The sequence below is a fragment of the Pholcus phalangioides genome, unplaced genomic scaffold, assembly GCF_987345545.1.
Source record: "Pholcus phalangioides strain wild (caught in Gottingen) unplaced genomic scaffold, Ppha-v1.0 ptg000007l_1, whole genome shotgun sequence".
Lineage (NCBI taxonomy): Eukaryota > Metazoa > Arthropoda > Arachnida > Araneae > Pholcidae > Pholcus > Pholcus phalangioides.
In genome coordinates this window covers 51,856,199-51,874,827 of record NW_028301600.1, presented here as the reverse complement: position 1 = coordinate 51,874,827, position 18,629 = coordinate 51,856,199, and the positions used below count along the sequence as shown (strand labels likewise).

The window sequence follows — 18,629 nt, the reverse complement described above, 5'->3', positions numbered from 1 at the left end:
CACTTAACACTTTTGAAGGTACTTAAGACTCTACCTTCATTTAGGAAAAAAAAAAATCTCTTTTCAAACGTAGCTCGATGCAACGAAAAGAACATTCTTTGAATGTACAAAAAAAAAAAAAAATGTAGCGTAGTAAAGCACAAGCAAAGTAACATACGATGAATGAAAAGCAAATGAATGCTGACAAGACCAAATCAAGGCTCAAATGGTTTTGGGATCCTTGACGAAAACCGACGGGAGCACTGCAACAAAGGAGATGCTTTCACCAAGCTACTACTGAATGAATAGTCGAAGACCGGATCTCGAGCAGATGTGCGAAAAAAACCAAATCGAATCAATCTGAGTGAAGAAGATGGAAAGAGAGAGAAAAATAAATAAAAATCCAAGCAAAGTTCGAACACAAGCAACTCAAGGGAAGGCTAACGGAAATGACATACGAGTGTAAAGAACAGCAGCGACCACGAATCGTTTTTGTTGGTAAATAGTAAGACATCTTTTCCTTTTGGGAATAAGACAGTATATCCGCCGAAAAATTCTATCGAATTGCACACCAATGCACAGGGTGTTATATAATCCCTCTATATGCTGGCTGTCTACTACCCATCAGAAAATTACGGAACTTTACGAACATAACTTAGTGAAAGAATGTGGGAGAATATTCGAAGCTCCTTTGAAGATTAAAAATCTATATAGCGTTTAGTGTAAAATCTCTGTGTTCGTAAAAAAATTTCATCGTTAAAACACGTTATTTGAAAGTGGACGTCATAATTTTTAGAGAAGAAATGGGAATGTAAATACAGGTTCTCTCTGCTGAGATTTCTAGATATCCTGCATGAAGCTTGAGCTGCTTGGTACAATATTTGCTAAAAATTTAAATGTGTTTGTGGAAAATCTAAATATTTTGCAAACATTTGTATAGAACACATCCTGTAGTGGTGAAAGTCGGCACATATGCATCCAGTGGCCAAAAAAATAGGAACACCCTTCTACTCACCACTAATATCGTGTGGGACCTCCTCTCCTTAATAGCAGGAGATATCCTTCTAGGCATGGACTCTGCAAATTGCTGAAACCGTTGAGGAGGAATATTAGCCCATGATAACGGAATGGCAGCATTTAATCCCCTCAAATTAGAGGGTGGTGTTTCGGAGTTTTTAACAGACCTTTTAACTCCGTCCCACAAATTCTCAATTGGGTTGAGATCGGGTGACTGAGGGCGGGGGCGGGGGCATTGAGGCAATTGAAACTCTGTATCAGGTTCCTCAAACCAATCTGGGATAATTCCAGCCTCGTGAGAGGGTGCATTGTCCTGCTGGAAATAACCATCATCATTAGAAAACATTATGGCCATAAACGTGGTGAGCAACGATGTGGAGGTAAGCACACGGATGTTTCCAATGATAATCAGGGACCAAGAGCATACCAGAAAAAATTATCTCCAGACCGTGATTCTACTGCCACCCGCTTGGACAGCTGTCATGTGGCATGCCTGATCCATGGCTTCGCGCTACTTGCGACACACACAGTTCCTGCCATCAAAGTCATGGGGAAGAAATCTTGACTCGTCAGACGAGACAACCTTCTTCCATTCATCAAGTATCCAATTTCCGCGTTCTCTTGCCCACGAAAGCCGTTTTCTTCGGTTTTGCAGCGGAATCAGAGAAACTCTTATTAGTCGCCGGCTATTAAAACCAATTCGTTTTAAAATTCGTCTTGTAGAGCATACGGATATGCTTTGCGATGATCCCGAGTTGAATTACGCTGCAATTTGTTGCATTGTAGCTCTTCTGCTGCTGCACACAATGTGTGTCAGTCACCTGGCACCTTTTACGTTCACAAGCGACTGTCGCTCACTATTCCGCTTTCCGCTGGAACTTTTTTGGCTTAGCTGTCATTCTTTGAAGACTCGAGATACTGTTGCACGTTAAAAGCCAAGAAAGTTTGCGGAGTTGGAGATACTGGAACCGTCCCTTCTGGCTCCCGCAATCATGCCGCGTTCAAAGTCACTCATATCTTTTGTTTTCCTCGTGAACAGGTAAATTGAACGTTAACTGGTGCTTCTGACCAGGAGAAAGCTTTCTATCAGCACAAATCCGGTTTATTGCGTGAGCGCACGTGCTGTACAGACGAGTCGAAGTTTGAGTGAAGGGTCATCCTAATTTTTTTCCAGTGCGCGTCTATGTCCCATCAGGACATTTTAATAGTTGAAATACAGTAGGTCAAAGCAAAAAGCGAAGTGATATCCGAAGCAGCAAACGAACATGACTTTATTCCCCGGTGTCTATGGAGAAAAGTGATTACATAACATATATCTTGATAAAGGATGGTCATAAAAGTGTAGGCGTAAGAGAGAGGCAGGTGCATTAATTAATTGTGATAGGCTGTGAAAGGGCAGTTGCAACTTGGACAGGTATGCATCAGAGAGGAGTGGACAGTGGGGACGGGAGTCTTTGAACACCTCCTCCAAAACAGATAACCAAGACAAGGAACAATTTTAAGTTCGAAATATTAAATTTAAGAATATGATCTTAATTTTATCTAAAAAATAGTGTGTATATCATAAAAAAGAATTGGAATACTTTTCGTAACCATAACATAAATTAGTCAGAGAAACACAAATGCTACATCAGATAAAAAAAGAACATTCACAATATTTCAATTTCTAACTAAAATCTGAAATCGATGTTCGCTTTGGAATAATAATAACAAAAAACTTTCATATTTTTTAAATAAAACAGAAATGTCGTCTCCTTTGCTTTGAAAATACAAAGTTTTTTTCAGTCTCTCGTTTGATAAACAGTTTTGAAGTACTGCAAAAAATTTCTAGAGTAAGCAAGTGAAATGAAGCGCTCAAGGCGGCGGCATCTTCGAAAGAGAAATATCGAATAGGGGTCATGAAGATTGGAGACAACTTTCATGTGTAACTCCTCAGGGAAGAACTCTAGAAATCTTTCCCAACATATCAGGAACCGGACATTCCTTAAAATTTAAAAGCTTCGCGAACAAAAAAACCTAAAAAATGTAGAATATCCATTGGATGGTGGAAAGGAGTTTTCCTCCGGGCACACAGCCACGTGTGTCCATATATTTATAAGGTTCAAATACGAGTTTCTCTAACAATCGTTGTTTTGAATTATCATTTAAAAATAGATACTACAATTTAGAACGGTATCAATAATATTCTTCATAATATAGTATTCATTTACTATTTTATTAACAGCTGCAGTACCACATAAAATTGGTTATGGTTTATTAAGTGTAAAAATTGGGAATGAAAATAAACATTGGTTTATATTTCAAAATTTTACACGTATTTTAGATTGTATGTGCTATGCTAGCCCAGTATTAAGTTTTAGATATCTCTGATACTCAGAAAAATTCACTAATGAAAAAGACCAAATCCTTTCGTTGGTGAATTTTTCTGAGTGTTATTAGGCAAAGTTTATCTATTCTTCCATATCTCTGATATTTGATTTTTTGTAAATTTTCAAAAAAATGCATTAAAAGCAGCTCTCATGCATGGTAAAATACCATCACATCAATGTACTTCAATAAAAAATAAAATTAAAAATATATAAAGAAAACTGGTCAGTTCATGAAGCAAAATATTGAGATTTCATTGAATCAATCTGATTTAAAATTGATTTTTGAATTAAAACTTTTTACCATTTAAAATTTCAATTTCAAAATTTAATTTCAAATAAGATAGAAAGGAGAATCAATGAAATTTTAACCTTTTGCTTCATTTCATGAGCTGAGCAGTTTCCTTTATTTTGAATTGATTTTTATTCAATTACATTGAAGTCATGGTATTTTATCATGCACACAAGCTGTTTTTAATGCATTTTTTGGAAAATTTATGAAAAGTTAAGTACCAGAGGTATGTAAAACTTTATGCTAACATAGGATAACACATACAATCAAAACTATGTATAAAATTTTAAAATGAATCAATTTTTAAATAGTGGTTTTAATGATACAGTAAAACCTCCTCTACGGCTACCTCCGAAAAATGGTAATCTCCGAATAACGGCCACATTTTTTGTTGGAACCGTACTCGTTCCATGGACTTAACATTACAGGTAACCTCCGAACAACGATTTCCAAGCAATGGCCATTTTGGACATGGAGTCAGAAAAAAAAACCACATAGTTATGAGAAAAATAATTTTCAATCGAGCTTTTACTACCGAATTTTATGGGCGGATTATGTATGTTTTCTTTTCCTGAATAAAAGAGATATATGAGCATATTGAAGGCAATGGAGAGGAGAAAAGGGCCACTTAAGTGATGTATAGTTGTCCTGCGGGTCACTTAAGTGATCTGTAAATGTGCAACGAGTCACTTAAGTGATTTGAAATTGTGCTGCGGGTTACTTAGGTGATCTGGAACAGCGCCCCTGGTTACTTAAGTGGTCTGTAAATGTGTGAAGTGATTTCAGAATGTGGCACTTTTGTTCATTCTTACAAAATTAGGTTTGAGATCGCGGGCCACATTAGGTCACTCCGAGGGCTACATCTGGCCCGTCATGGGTCGAGCATGTATGGTCTAGTCGGTCGTGGGTGGGAATAAAGAATTATTTGGGGTTGCTGGTACACCGTGTTGGTCCATGGTAGGAGTGTTTCTCGCCAAGGCGTTTCTGTTCTGTTCTGCTGAGCACTGCAAGCCTAAACTGTAGGATGTCAAAATAGCGCTTTAAACCGATTAACAGGGCCGCAACTAGATGCTTTGTCAGCCGGGCATGCACACATTTTGACACCCCCTTGTAATGCTGGAGGAGAGTTAAAAAGTAGAGTTTGAACTTTTTATTCACGCCTCCTCTAGTCGTGCACCCGGGACACCAAATCTACTCGAAATCTGATTCCCCTCTAGTTGCGGCCCTGTCGATTCATCAATTATTATAATATTCAGTATCAATATAATTATATATTCAAAAGGAATCAATTACATAATTAACGTAATCAATTACAGAACGAATTATCATTTGACATGTTATATAAATAACAAATTTTAGTTATATGTTTTTTAGAAATAAAATGGCTATTCCCAATATCGGCCACTTCCCAATAGCAGCCACATTTTCACGCTCCCAATAGTGGTCGTTTCGGAAGGATTTACTGTATTTCTATTAGAGCATAGTTTTTAACCATGTCGAAATGTATGAAACCCTTTTAAATTTTGTTAAAAGTTTACAAAATTTCATATATATACAGTCAAATTCCATTTCAACGAAAAATGTTATAGAGAAAATCTCGTTCTACAGGGAAGGGGGTGCCCCCCTCCCCAGCGTCAAACGTGGAGCCTACTTGATCTGGTGTATGTGCGTATATGGGAATTGGCATCATCATCATCATGCCCCCCCCCCAGCAATCATCAACGTGCCCCCCCCCAGACTTTCACGTCTATCTCCACCTTCCGAGCATTTGTTTCAAGCATTGCGCGCGTTTGAGAGCGCGTATACTTCAGATGAGATTTGTTATTTCCTCGGCTTCTACGATACTTGTACAAAAAAATAAAAAATTACGGATTACTTGCCTCAATTATGTTAAATAAGTGAAACTTATACAAAAGGAGAAAAAAATCAATGTATAATTGATTTAAGTGGTTTTGAATTATTTTTGAAATTTAGCTTCATTCTTTTTATTATCTGGAACGTAAAGAGTAATTATTTCATTAGAATAAATTCCGCTGTAACTAAATTTTTTTAACGAATGTTATAATTAATAAAATCAGAAATTCTTTTATCACTCTCTTGGAGTTGGTTATAACGGGATTCGACTGTAGTAATATATTTAATAATGATTCGGTTGATTAATATACCACTAATTCGAGCTATACACAAAAGATCAATGTTTTGGACAAATGAGGCATTCAGTTTTACTGAAAATTATATTTCAAATACATGTATGAAATACGGCCTAGAACACGAAATTAGTATGGTCGAAAGAATTCATTCACTTTACGGTGAATATCACATTGAATTCCTACTGCAGAACCTAATCTAGAATAGTTCTTGCGTCGATTTGAAAATTCACTTGTAAACAATTTGACTGTAACATAAAAATCTGATAAAAAAAGTAAAAAAATCCACCCATTCTATATATAAGTTATCTGGATACTACATTTAAATTTTTTTTTTAAATTCAGGATAGTTCCCACTATATCATAAATTTAACTGCACCAAGACTGAATTTAGTTTTCAACATTGATCGCTTTAGAAATTCCTAAATTTTTTGCGAGTAATGTCTGTATTTTCTGCTCCTGTGAAATCTCACAGGGAAACGATGGTCGTCTTTCAATATTCAATATGTTTCGATTTCAGAGACACATGACAGAAAATTGACCACATAAGATCATTAGATTCTTAGAACTTAACTCGGTGACAGCAGCGGACTAATTTTCTTTCAAAACCAGAAAACATTTGAGAGAGTGAGAGCTCCATGATTATTAAAAATAATTACCTCATTTTTTAATGTAATTACCTTAATTTTAATTTCTTTCAAATGCTTCGAAATTTTTGATATTCTCTTCATACCTGAGACAAAATTGACTATTAAGAAGTTTTTTTACATGGATTTGTGTGTATTGTATGTCAGAATACCCTTTAAAAAACTGAATTAATAATTACTAATTGATTAAATAATTTGGTTCGATATCTTCACAAACACCATTTAAGTTAGGTACATGTGTGTAAACCGTTAAAAATGAGGTATCCATTATGTGCACCTCTGGAGCGAAGAAGGTGTCCTGTAGGTGCTATGGCGACCTTTATCTCATAAACCACCTATCGTAGAGGTATGATTCAAACTTGAAAAATGTTCAAAAGGCGTTCAGAAATTACCCAATACCAGTTTTAAGAGTGAGAATCCAGTATGTCCCAAAATAAAAAAACCTAAATTTTTATACACCCCAATCTACTATCTTCCGATTACAAAGTTGTTGCTCTGTTTTTTTTTGAGCTCAACCAAAAATAAAAAAACCACGTTTCAAACTACAATATTCACTTAGGTATTTTAGTTCAAAAATCGGAGAAAAGTTGGGGAATAACACCAAAAATTAACACACAACGCTCATTTATACTGTTCTTTCCCAACTTTTTTCCGATTATTGAATTTCAATATCTCTGCGAATATTGCACCTAGAAACATGGAATTATTTTGTTGGACTCAGAAGACACAGGGAAAGAACTTTCTAATTGGAAGTTAGAGAATATTGGACCATACGAAAATTTAGATTTTTTTATTTTGTGACACACTGTATTTTCACTTTCAAAACTGGTACAGGGTGATTTTTGAGCATTTTTCAAATTTAAATCATACGTCTTCGATGAACGGTTGATGAGATAAACGTCGCATTAGCACTGCACTTACAGGACACCCTGTATATATTGTTCGTATTTTTTCAATACTTTCTTCTCATTTTAGTTCATTTATTTTTTTTATAGCCAGTTATTTTTTCTTTACTTCAGGGCCTATGTAGCATTTTGTTTAATAAATACTTTTCTCATGCATTTACCGAATATTTGTAATATTATGTTTCACCATTTATTTATTTTCTCTTCTGAATGGAAATAGACAATGTGCAGTACCGATATAGTCCGGGGGCTCCTTGCGCGAATATAATATTACTTTATATTATATTTATTATATATTTATAATCATATTATATTTTATTATATATTTATAATTATATTATATTTTATTATATATTTATAATTATATTATATTTTATTATATATTTATAATTATATTATATTTTATTATAAGTTTATATTATTTTGATATACTTATTAAGTTTTTTCGCATATTTTCGAAGATGTGGAAATAAAAAAAACACTGCCCAAGATCTTGCTTTATACTAAATCTGAACAAAAAAATTTCAAAAAGTGAATATTTATACATATAGAAATATATAAACTAAAGATGAATAAAAATTTCGAAAATTTTCCGCAACATCTTCAGCACGATTGTTTGAAAGCTCAACTTGTTCAAGTAGTTAAAGGGAGAAATCGAATCCCTAAAAAAAGGAATGCGGCACATTCTTACTAAAGAAACTAATTTCAAAAATATAAGAAACGCTGACTTTGCGTTCTGGAGTATCTCTAAAAGCTCATCCCCGCAATTTTTTTAAAGACACAAAAAAAATAAAAATAAAAAATAGGTAGGAGTTAGAAAAAAAAAATAGATTTTGTTCAAGCGGAATAAAATGCACTACATAAAGTCTAGTTCACGCTCGAGAACTTCTCGCACTCACTCAAAAACTGCACGCTAAAGCGGAATCTTGACAAAACACAGGTAGGAGATGAAAAATCCTTGATCATTTTTACGGTTCGATTGAAAGCCCACTAAGGATAGAAGAAAGCAAAAAAAAAAAAAGGAAAATTGGTAGAGAGTAGAACATGTATATACTGGTGACGGGATGTGCTGGGAAAGGATTATTGTTTGGATGAACCATTACACGTCGTCAAGTAAAGGACAATCCTTTCTCCCGGTACACATTCTTACTCTCTACTTGATTCCTTTTCTCTTTTTGTTATATCTAGTTTCGGATTATTCATTTCCCTAAGGTTTATGAATACAATTCACGTTGCACTACAGTCGTTCCTCGGAAAATAAAAAGGGATCTCAATTTCAATTCAGATGATCATTTCGACAACGAGAATTTCTCCGATCAAAGATGTAAAAATGGGATGCATTTGAATTTTTGATCTCTCTATTCGAAAGACAAAATATAATTCTACGTATTTATCGAATGGCGCCGAATAGTCATTTTATATCTCGAATTTTTATCGGAAATGTATTTCCTGTATTCTGACGAGAGAAAGAAACAGGGAGAAGAGAATTTAACTTTATTAATAATCAGTGAACTAGTATAAATATATATTGTGTTCTGTTAATGGACCGACAAACTCAGAGGGTTGTTAGTAGGCATCAATAGCAACAAAAATTGCAATGGAACATGGTGTCGCAAACCACGTTGAGAGGGTGGAAATCGCGAAATACGCATGCAGGCTCCGAATTCAGAGGAGACGAAAGGTAGATGTCAGTTGATCGCTGAATGCGTTCATCAATCCGTGTGACTTTTTCCTGTGGGGTCACCTTAAATCAATCGTTTATGCGAAGCTTGTGGGCATACAGGAGGACCTCATAGCGCGGATTGTCGTCGATGCGGCAGGCATTAACAGGTTGATATGTGATGGTATGTTCGAGCGCGTCCGGGAATCGTTTTTACGTCGTTGTAGACTGTGCAATGACGTCAGCGGCCGCTACTTCCAACAACTCTTGTAATAATTACTCATATAAATATTTTTGTAGTTAATACTATTTTTTGTCGTTCCAGCGTGACGTCGAAACCTGCATGCGCTTTTCGCGATTTTCACCCTCTCAACGCGGTTTGTGACACCATGCTCAATTGAAATTTTGGTTCCTCTTGATGCCTACTAACAACCCTCTAAGTTTGACGGTCCATTACCAGAGCACCCTGTGTACATGTTACACAGGGTGCCTATGCGTTACCTATGTGCTACATGTTACACATAGGTAACAACACACACGGTATTTTACTAGCAAACCAATGATTGTAGAAGCATATTTCCAATTATCCAAATAATGTGTGGACCTCAGATACATATTTCATATTTCAAGGGGTTGTGTAGTTATACAAATACAAACACAAAGGCCGCAACAGGCAAGTTGCCAAACGAGGTGGCTGAAAAAAGATGCCCATAAAAATATGGATATCAAATATAACTAAAATACAGCAACTCAATATAAAAGCATATATCTTGAAAATAATTTATAATATATAAGACTGCCCATAAAAAAGATTATGGTCTCATCTAAGTATGGAAAGTTATTAAAATAAAAAAAAAAAACTTTTTACACGGACACCCTATACTTGAAAACCGAATTAGAATGCCGTTGTCCTGTCTTTTTTAAAGCCAACGAAAGATTTCACGTTTCCAAGTGCAATATTTGACGAGATATTTTAATTTGAAAATTAGAGAAAAGCTTGAAAAGAGCATCATAATGAGCTTGTCCGTTAGTTTATGCTGTTTTTTTCCTCAACTTTTTCTCTGATTTTTAATTGAAATATCTCAACAAATATTGTCCTTAGAAACGTGGAACTTCTTTGTTGGCATTAAGAGAGACAGAGCAACATCTTTTTAATTGGATTTTTTAAGGAAAGGCGTGCGTATAAAAAAGTTAGTTTTTTTAATAAGTATTCAACCCCTTGCAATATGAATGGCGTATCTGAGATTTACACGTTATTTGGATATTTTTCTAATTGGAAGTATGGCTCTAGAATCAACGGTTCGCTAGTAAAATATGGCCAAGGGACTTTCTTCATCATAGTGTGTGTGTATATATATATATAAAATTGTAGGAGTATTTCAGCAGATAGTTTTCTATGCACTGTATTTCATTTTGTTATTCAGCTGTTAAACGAACAAATTGGTCGGGGAATCTGGATATATTAGATAAATTCAAAAAATAAATAAATTATATATATATATTGTTAGTGTCATAATTTTATGTAAGATTTTCTAATATCATCATAGGAGAGTTTAATTTATAGACTGCATTTCATTTCCTGGCTTACCCACATTTGATTTGAATATTAACACTTGATAGGTTTGAAGTGCATACAACATTTATTAAAATCGTAGTTATTACATGGAAACGGATAACGTATACGCAGAGGAAATCAAACCTTTCATCCTTCATCAGAACATGATTACGTCAAATTGTAGAAATCAGGGAAGTAAAACTGTTTAATTCACGTCATTGTTGATGATTGGGCGTACGCACACAATATGTCTCACATCTGCTCGCAAACATCATTTGCTCTCTGTAATTTCCGATGCGACGCTGTTTGGTGTATAGCAGTCTGCCTCACATATTACAGCTGTTCATTGTCAGTTCCATGCATCAAGAGCTCTGCTATCGGTTAATAACGGTATCCGTAAGTTCCTCATAAACGCTCATCTGCGGTTTGTGAACTCATGGTTTATATTACGTTGTGCTCTCTTGTAATAACTAACGTGAAAATGACAGAAGGGTTAGGCAACTTATCTTCACTTCGCAATGACTAGGGAATGAAGGTATCGCGAAATGAACTGAATCTTACCTGTTGACCACTCGTAAGCCCTTTCGATGGCACCTGCCAAACGCAATAGCATTCTCATAACTCAAAGCCAAATATCTCTTCACTAGTATGTTAGAAACATTAGGTGTTTTAACGCTAATATTAAACCTTCCACTTTCTAATAAAGGAAATGCCAGTGCTTTAGTGATGACCGCACAGTAATATTTAATCTTCTTTTGGAAAAGAATGCAGATAGTATGTACTTTTAGCATCTCTCATTCACCACAAAATAATAGCTGATAGAAAATCTGACTCTCGAAGTCGGTATTCATTTTTATCGCAATTATGCAACATGAATCTTCTATGCTGCGTTAGATACACACAACTCATTTGTGAAGTCAATTGTTTGTTATACATGCGATCATGGAAGCGGTATTATTTAGATGAGATATCGTATTACTATGCTTTTAAGAAAATTGAAAATTGGTTGAGGTGAAATATATTGATTGATATCCGCAACGAAGTTGAATAATATTTTTCTAAATAAAAATAAAAACCCATGCTTATGGTTACACTGATTCTTTCAAAAAACAGATTCATGGAGTAGCCATAAGTACATCATACGGCACGTCGAAAAAATGAATACACAAGTTCGAAGGTTAAATAACGAAAAAACATGTTTTATATGTTTTTGTGGAACCAGTATAAATTTTCAACCGTCTTGAATTCTCAAATTAATTGCTTGTTTTGTCTATAGATCTCGGAAAACTGAAATTGCAACACACTTTCCATGCATTCATTATTTGCACCAATAAATTTTCGTAGTCGTATAACGAAATTCCCAGAAAACCATAACAATGTCTCGATCCAAATGGTCATTTACGTGTATTACAGATGTAATTTTTCAGTTCCGTGAAAGACTTGGTTTTTCAAGTGACTCCACAGAAAGTAAAAAATCTACCGCCATATGTAGTCGTCTATAAGGTACCAGATGGTCACATGCAACTTCATCTCTCCGTATGATTTATTTGATGTTATTTAATATGTTTTTTGCGTGTTGGGGAGTTACCAATCGTCGTAAAGATAAAATACAGCTTTAAGTAGCTTCAATAAATATTTATTCATATCTTCTGGATCTTTTTTCCCGTACAAAGACCATTTTTAGAATATCAGGACTGCATATAATACGATTTTGCTGTCTAGTGTAAAACATAAAAACTACCGTACGTTCAGTTAGGTTATTGATTAATCATGCGTTAGGTATGATACGCTTATAGTCCCAAGGGTAAACTCTTATAGCAATTAATGCAATTACAGCTTAAATACATTGTTCCTTTTTGGTCAAAACTCCTTGTTTTTTTTTTTGCTAAACGATTTTGAGAAGTTCAGCTTCAATCGAGTCTTGGATTGCTTTTTCCGACTATTCCAAATGCTTTCTTAGATCACTTTCCCGAGGTAACGCAGAGTATGCGCTTTTAGCCCTGCTCTAATGAGACAACTACTCTATTCTCTCATGCTTGCTTCTAAATGGATGGATGGATTGATTGTTAGATAGTGTGAGCGAGTATGTTTGGAGTGGAAGTAGTAGAGAGGTACAGTAGAAGCTTCAGAGCTCTGCTGCTGCACTTTCGTTAATTACCGCCGCACACGCGCGTACTCTTCTCGTACCCTACCCTAACATATTACTTCTACTGAATTCCACAGCAGCTACATCTTCCAAGTCTCTTTAATGACGAAAGAAAGTGTTTTCTCATTCTTTTCCAGCCTTTTTTTCACCCGCTTCCTTGAGGGCATTCTTTCTCTGTTTTTATCTACTTCTCGTTTACTGTACTGTTTGCCTCATATAAATTTGACTATATTTTAAAGTAATATATAACACTGAAGCTTTTGTTATTTTCCACCTTTAGGTTTTGTCGCCAAATACTTCGAGCTAACGATGCGTTCGTGGCTGCGCTATTGTTCGCAGTTCACCCGATCCACACAGATGCTGTGAGTAAAATTCCCATATTTTATACACATGCAATTCGAAAAAAAATTCAGCTTATCCAGATTTGTTCAAAATTATATGCATATATCATGCTAAAATTCCTTTCAGTTCCAGTATTTAAAATGTCTTATGAATACACAGCTGGGCATTTTTCGAACAAGTTGATCTCATGCATAATCACATAAAGAGGCGTATACACTAGCACGCAGATCTTGCAACGCACGACCCCTGCAGCGGTTCTAATCCGCTCGTGGGTACACACAACTTCCTTTGTGTTCGTTGAAAAAAACTGATTCCAGGTGGGTACGGTGAAAACAGCTAAAGAATCGTTCGCAACACCGTACAAATGACTGAACAACCAATTGCGAATGTTTTCATTGCATGATCCGCGCGCTAGTGTATACGCGCCTTAATACAGATTGATTGAAACATGCAGATACATAACAAGTATAAATATAACTGAAAATGCATTCATCATATATACGAGTATATGGTCTATATTTTGTTTGGTAAATTCATGCTAGTGTGAGTAACCATAATTCATTTCTTTGGACCGTATACAATAAAAAAAATTGAACTGCCATACCGAATCATTTGAAAACTATTATTTTCTCTACATTCGTTTTACTAACACAAAAATAAATTTCCAATGCATACAAATCTGTTTTAAAATGACAGGTTATGATGCATTTATTATACAAAAAATTGAAACCGATTTGTGGTAGATTGATAGATATATTATAGTGAGAAAGATTGTTTGATGTGTTGGTTTCTTTCGATGAATTCTAATCAACAAAGTAGTTATTCAGAATGATCATTGTCATAATTTAATGATAAGGTAACCATTTGATGACACGTTTTGTACCTGTGAATGAATCATGAGTATGTTTATATGTTATTATAGTTCAATAAAAATACATTCATAAGTATAATGTCTGTCTCATTTAGGTTGCCAGTGTAGTAGGTAGAGCTGAGCTGCTGTCCGCCGTATTTTTTTTATGGGCATTGCTTTCCTACTGGCGTTTAGAAGATAGCGAAAAGGGTACTGCATCTAAACGAGGTAACGTTTACATTTTTTTTCACAATGAATCTTGCTTTCATTGTTGGAGTTCCAAAAACTTATCCTTTTCACATAATTCACTTGTCCCACAAAGGACTCCTTTCTTTTAAAATCAAATATCTCGGAAACGTTGATTGGTAGAATAAAACAAGTAGTATGTTTATTTTGAAAGTCATAAAAATCGGATACACAGACGTTTCAAAATCAGTTACGAATGTTGTCGCCAGCTGATGTTGCACACAGTAGTTGCAGTACAGAATCCAAGAAATAGGCTATAAACTGTCCTTTGCAAGCAGTCGTTGCAATCACAAGGTTTGACATATGGAGGGCAAATGGAAATGACTAATCAATGACGTTTTGTATGCAACAAATATTGTGTTTTTCGAATCGGTCATCAGTTGTACGTAACTAGTCATAACGAATACTGTTTTCTTTGCGAGAACGCAGTGAATTACGTGAGTGTTTTCGTTTCGATTTTTTTCCAGTGCCGTACTTTTCATTTATTCCAAAAAAAATGATAGCTTCACAAATCTAAATTTTTTTTCGAATTTAGGGAACAGTTTTCAAATTTTAGAATAGAAAAATCGCGTGCTTAAGGTTTTGAAATTTATAAAGTTACTACACGCAATGTACGTAAACATCTATCGTGAATATGCCGCAAACTGTGTTTCATCCAAAATTTAACAATTTCCCGCTCTTCACTTCAGCTGACTTTCATGGTAAGTTACAGTATAGACAATTAGACAATTTTTTCGTCATTACCTTCTTTCTAGCTAAGATTAAATACAAAATTCGATTACAATACAGTAATTAAATTACAGTATAACCCTTGTGCGGACACCGACGGGACAACAAAATCCGTTCATAAAAGAGGGGTGACCGTTAATCAAGAGTTTGAAATGCATACTTTTATTATACAAGGGAAATTATTATTTGGCCGTAAAAGAGGAGGTGACCGCATCTGAGGAGTGTCCGTTAAGAGGTGTTTTACTGTATTAACAAAGTGCTAATTTAATAAGTGCTGCGTCGATGTAAGTCAGCACAAATAAGTTTAAATGCATGGAAAGATTTTTTTATTGCCCACTGTGAAGGAAAACTTCGTATTTTTGCAAACTCTGCAAAAAATCTATGTATACAAAATACATGTCTCGACTGACTGACTGATTCATCATCGCCGAGCCAAAATTACTAAAGATATGAATATGAAATTGGGTCAAGAGTTTCATTTTATCACGTATTCAGTAAGAAGGGGTTTTTCAAAATTCGACACCTAAGGAAGAATCATAAGAAGGTTCAAAGGTTACGATGCACCAAAGGAGTTTGGAATGTGTCGGGGAACGTCTGCCAAATCTCGAGACACTTCGGAGACACCTTAATTAACTGCGATACACTGGTTGAGAAGCATAGCCATATAAACACGTTTAAAATGTGGTTATCTCTCAAACACCTCGTTTCACCACTGATTGATCTCGTGGCACTCTAGGAATGGGCTGGACAAATCCCAGACACCAGGTCACCATGTTGGCTAAAACATTGGTATTGGCGCCTAAAATGTTCTTTGTGTAGTTACTAAATTGCAGGCTGAGAGCAGCACAAAATATTTGGAATTTATATCAGCATATCTGCCAACATAAAAGATGGTCGCCATGCTCTCAAAAATCAAACGAAGCATTATTTTAATTTTTTTTTGTGCCTAAAATTTTTTCTGGTGCCCAGATTTTTTTGCGATATATTCAGCCCTGCCTTATGTCAGAACCTTTAATACCCTTTCTTCTTAATCGGAATTCCGATAAACCCAGACTCCCCTAATTGGCGGAACATGAGGGGTCAGTCATGTATCAGTCTCACACATTATTATTTTGCATAAAATTATTTTAAACGCACTTAAAGACGGGTTTCGTTCATTTCTCTGAAATGAAAAAGGGCGAGGCAAAACTGTAAGTTAGCCGATGCACAGACTTTAGGAGAGGTCTTTTGCTATAATAAAAAATTGATTAAATAATCATAGCCGTGCCATTAGTGAAAGACAGAACTCTCCGAAGCAGGGCAGTACGTTGTCTACCTGTCAGGGTCAGAGGAAAAAAAATCGAAATTTTTGTTCCATTTTAAAAATAAAAAACGGGACATCTGCGTCAAACCGGGATATGTGGTCAGTATACAAAATTTGGCTGGACCCCTCAAGTAACACCAAATATATTTTAAACCTCCGGCGTCCCTGGCAACTCTACCCCCTTGCATTTCCAACAATTTTACTCCTAATAATAACAATAATACCGTAATCTTCACGTATTCCCAAGGAATCAGCATATATATAGTTCACCCACTATATGATATATAGTTCATTGCATTTGTGAACATTACTTCTAATTTTAATTATAAGCGTGTTGCATAGACAACTTTTTATTTCTGAAATATCTTGTAATACAATTCATCAAAATCAGCTATTTTGTAGAAAAGAAATGTCAAAAAAAGCTTACCATTGTAGAAAGAGAATCGCATCACAATAGATTCAAAATGTGCATCTTTTGCAGCACAGAAATGGTGAAAACGACCACTACTGAACGGTACGTTACAAATTTGAGACAATTTGTCGCCTGGGTTAGAGAGTCGACGAAGCACTTCATGGTTCATGCAAAATGGGGGCCCAACCACACTGTACCACAATGGTTTTTGACTTTCTTCAGGAACAGTTCGAGAACAGACTGATTGCATTGAACTGTTCCACATGCATTGGAATAGGCATGGATTGCCCCGATCTCATTCCGATCACACCCGATGTTATCCCCGATCTTATCACCTGCGACTATTTTCTGTAGGGCAAATTGAAAAACACCGGTTTTATGGAACAAACCTGCAACACTGGGCGAGCTTCAATATTTGATATGAGAGGCATGTGCATCCATTTCCGTTGAGACACTACAAAGGTTGAGTGAAGATGTCATTCTTCTTTTGCACCCTCTCTGTGCTGCCAAAGGTGCACATTTTGAATCGCTTGTGATGTGATTGCAACGACTCTGCTTGCAGTTCACAGCCTATTTCTCGAACTTCGCAATGACGCTTCAGTGTGCAGCGCCACCTGTTGGCAACATTTCTAACACATCACATTCTGTATCACATTTTTACATTGTTAAAAATACACATGCTATTAGTTTTATTCTTCTATTGATCACCGTTTGAGAGTTATCTCGTTTTAAAATCAGGGAGTCCTTTGTAGGACACCCTGTACATGATGGCGTTTATTTCTTTTGAAATCCACCGATTTTTTTTAATCTGATATTACATTCGCACATCTAAATTAGGACAAATATTATTATTTTTTTTATATTTCCCATAAAAAATTAGTCCTCTGACAAATAATACTGGCATGGAAAAAGGTGGAATGCATCTAAAAATATTCCCTGAGTGTTTTTCTCGCAAAATCTCTATTGAAAATAGTCCTAATGCACTAATGGTCATCTGTATTGTTAATCATTCGACCGTTGCAAATAAATGCAGTATATGCTCTTAACGATGAATACGAAGAGCGAAACGAAAGGTATACCTGTCGAGAAGTTGTCATTGCTTTTACTCTTCTCGGCTTTGTTAGAGCTTCGTTACTCTTCAAGTTTGAGAAGTCACTCGTATCATTCAGTGATGTTGAGAATTTGCTTTCCATACACCATGTAACAACCTCCTCTATACCTGAATACCTGAAAGTTTCCCGAGGCCAGGTATCGTACAACTATTGCGAGGAATCACCCAAGCAAACTCAGTAGAGGTATTAGGTATATGTATCTCTAAAGATATAGAAAACAAATTCCTCTAGGCATTGGATGAATCCGTAGACACTATTTTCCTTGCTGAGTAGACAAGCGGAGAAGAGCTCCGATATTTCTCGAATGACACTTTTTCGATTGGTTTTAGAAGAAATAAGTGCTCTAATTGATATATATAACGAAATTTGGGTCTAGTTTGTTTTGTAGTGGTTATGCAAGGGATGAGGAAGGACAAAACCCTGGCAGTTTGCATGAAGTTATAGAAGCGAAAACATTCTGAGTTCATTTTTGGTAAATGATATGAATAAAATGTACACTAGGAAATTGACTGTATGCATTAATATATTTTTCTTCTATTTTTTTAAAATGTAGATAACAGCTCCCTGGTAAACATGTACTGCACAAGTATCATTTCAGTGCATTATTTTTGTACCCCAGCCATTTCGTTCAATATCAAACAATTTCAAATCAAAGTAAAATTTAAGAGTTTGAGCATTTTTTTCTCAACGACGACTGTAAAAAGGTAGATTATTTGCGTTTTAAAAACGGAAAAGTAAGTGCAATCTCTAACTTATATTTGATCCAAATTTCCCGCTATTGAAATACGAGTATAACTTGTCTGTTTCCTATGATAGTATTCATTTTGGGTTTATTTCTTCAAAAAAATTTCCGTTAAGTGATAGTTAAGAAAATCATTTTCAATAAAATCAATAAATAACATCACTTATTCGTGAATTTCA

The 18,629-nt window shown here is 35.4% G+C and overlaps 1 protein-coding gene across 1 annotated transcript in view; it reads left to right on the top strand.

The window, feature by feature from the left end:
- LOC149085464 (protein O-mannosyl-transferase Tmtc3-like) overlaps nucleotides 1-18,629 on the top strand; it is a 195,450-nt gene that overhangs the window by 104,712 nt on the left and 72,109 nt on the right. Inside the window, exons 4-5 of the mRNA XM_089233480.1 lie at nucleotides 12,995-13,076; nucleotides 14,023-14,134. Of these exons, the coding sequence (XP_089089606.1) occupies nucleotides 12,995-13,076; nucleotides 14,023-14,134 (194 nt within the window). The remainder of the gene's footprint in view (nucleotides 1-12,994; nucleotides 13,077-14,022; nucleotides 14,135-18,629) is intronic.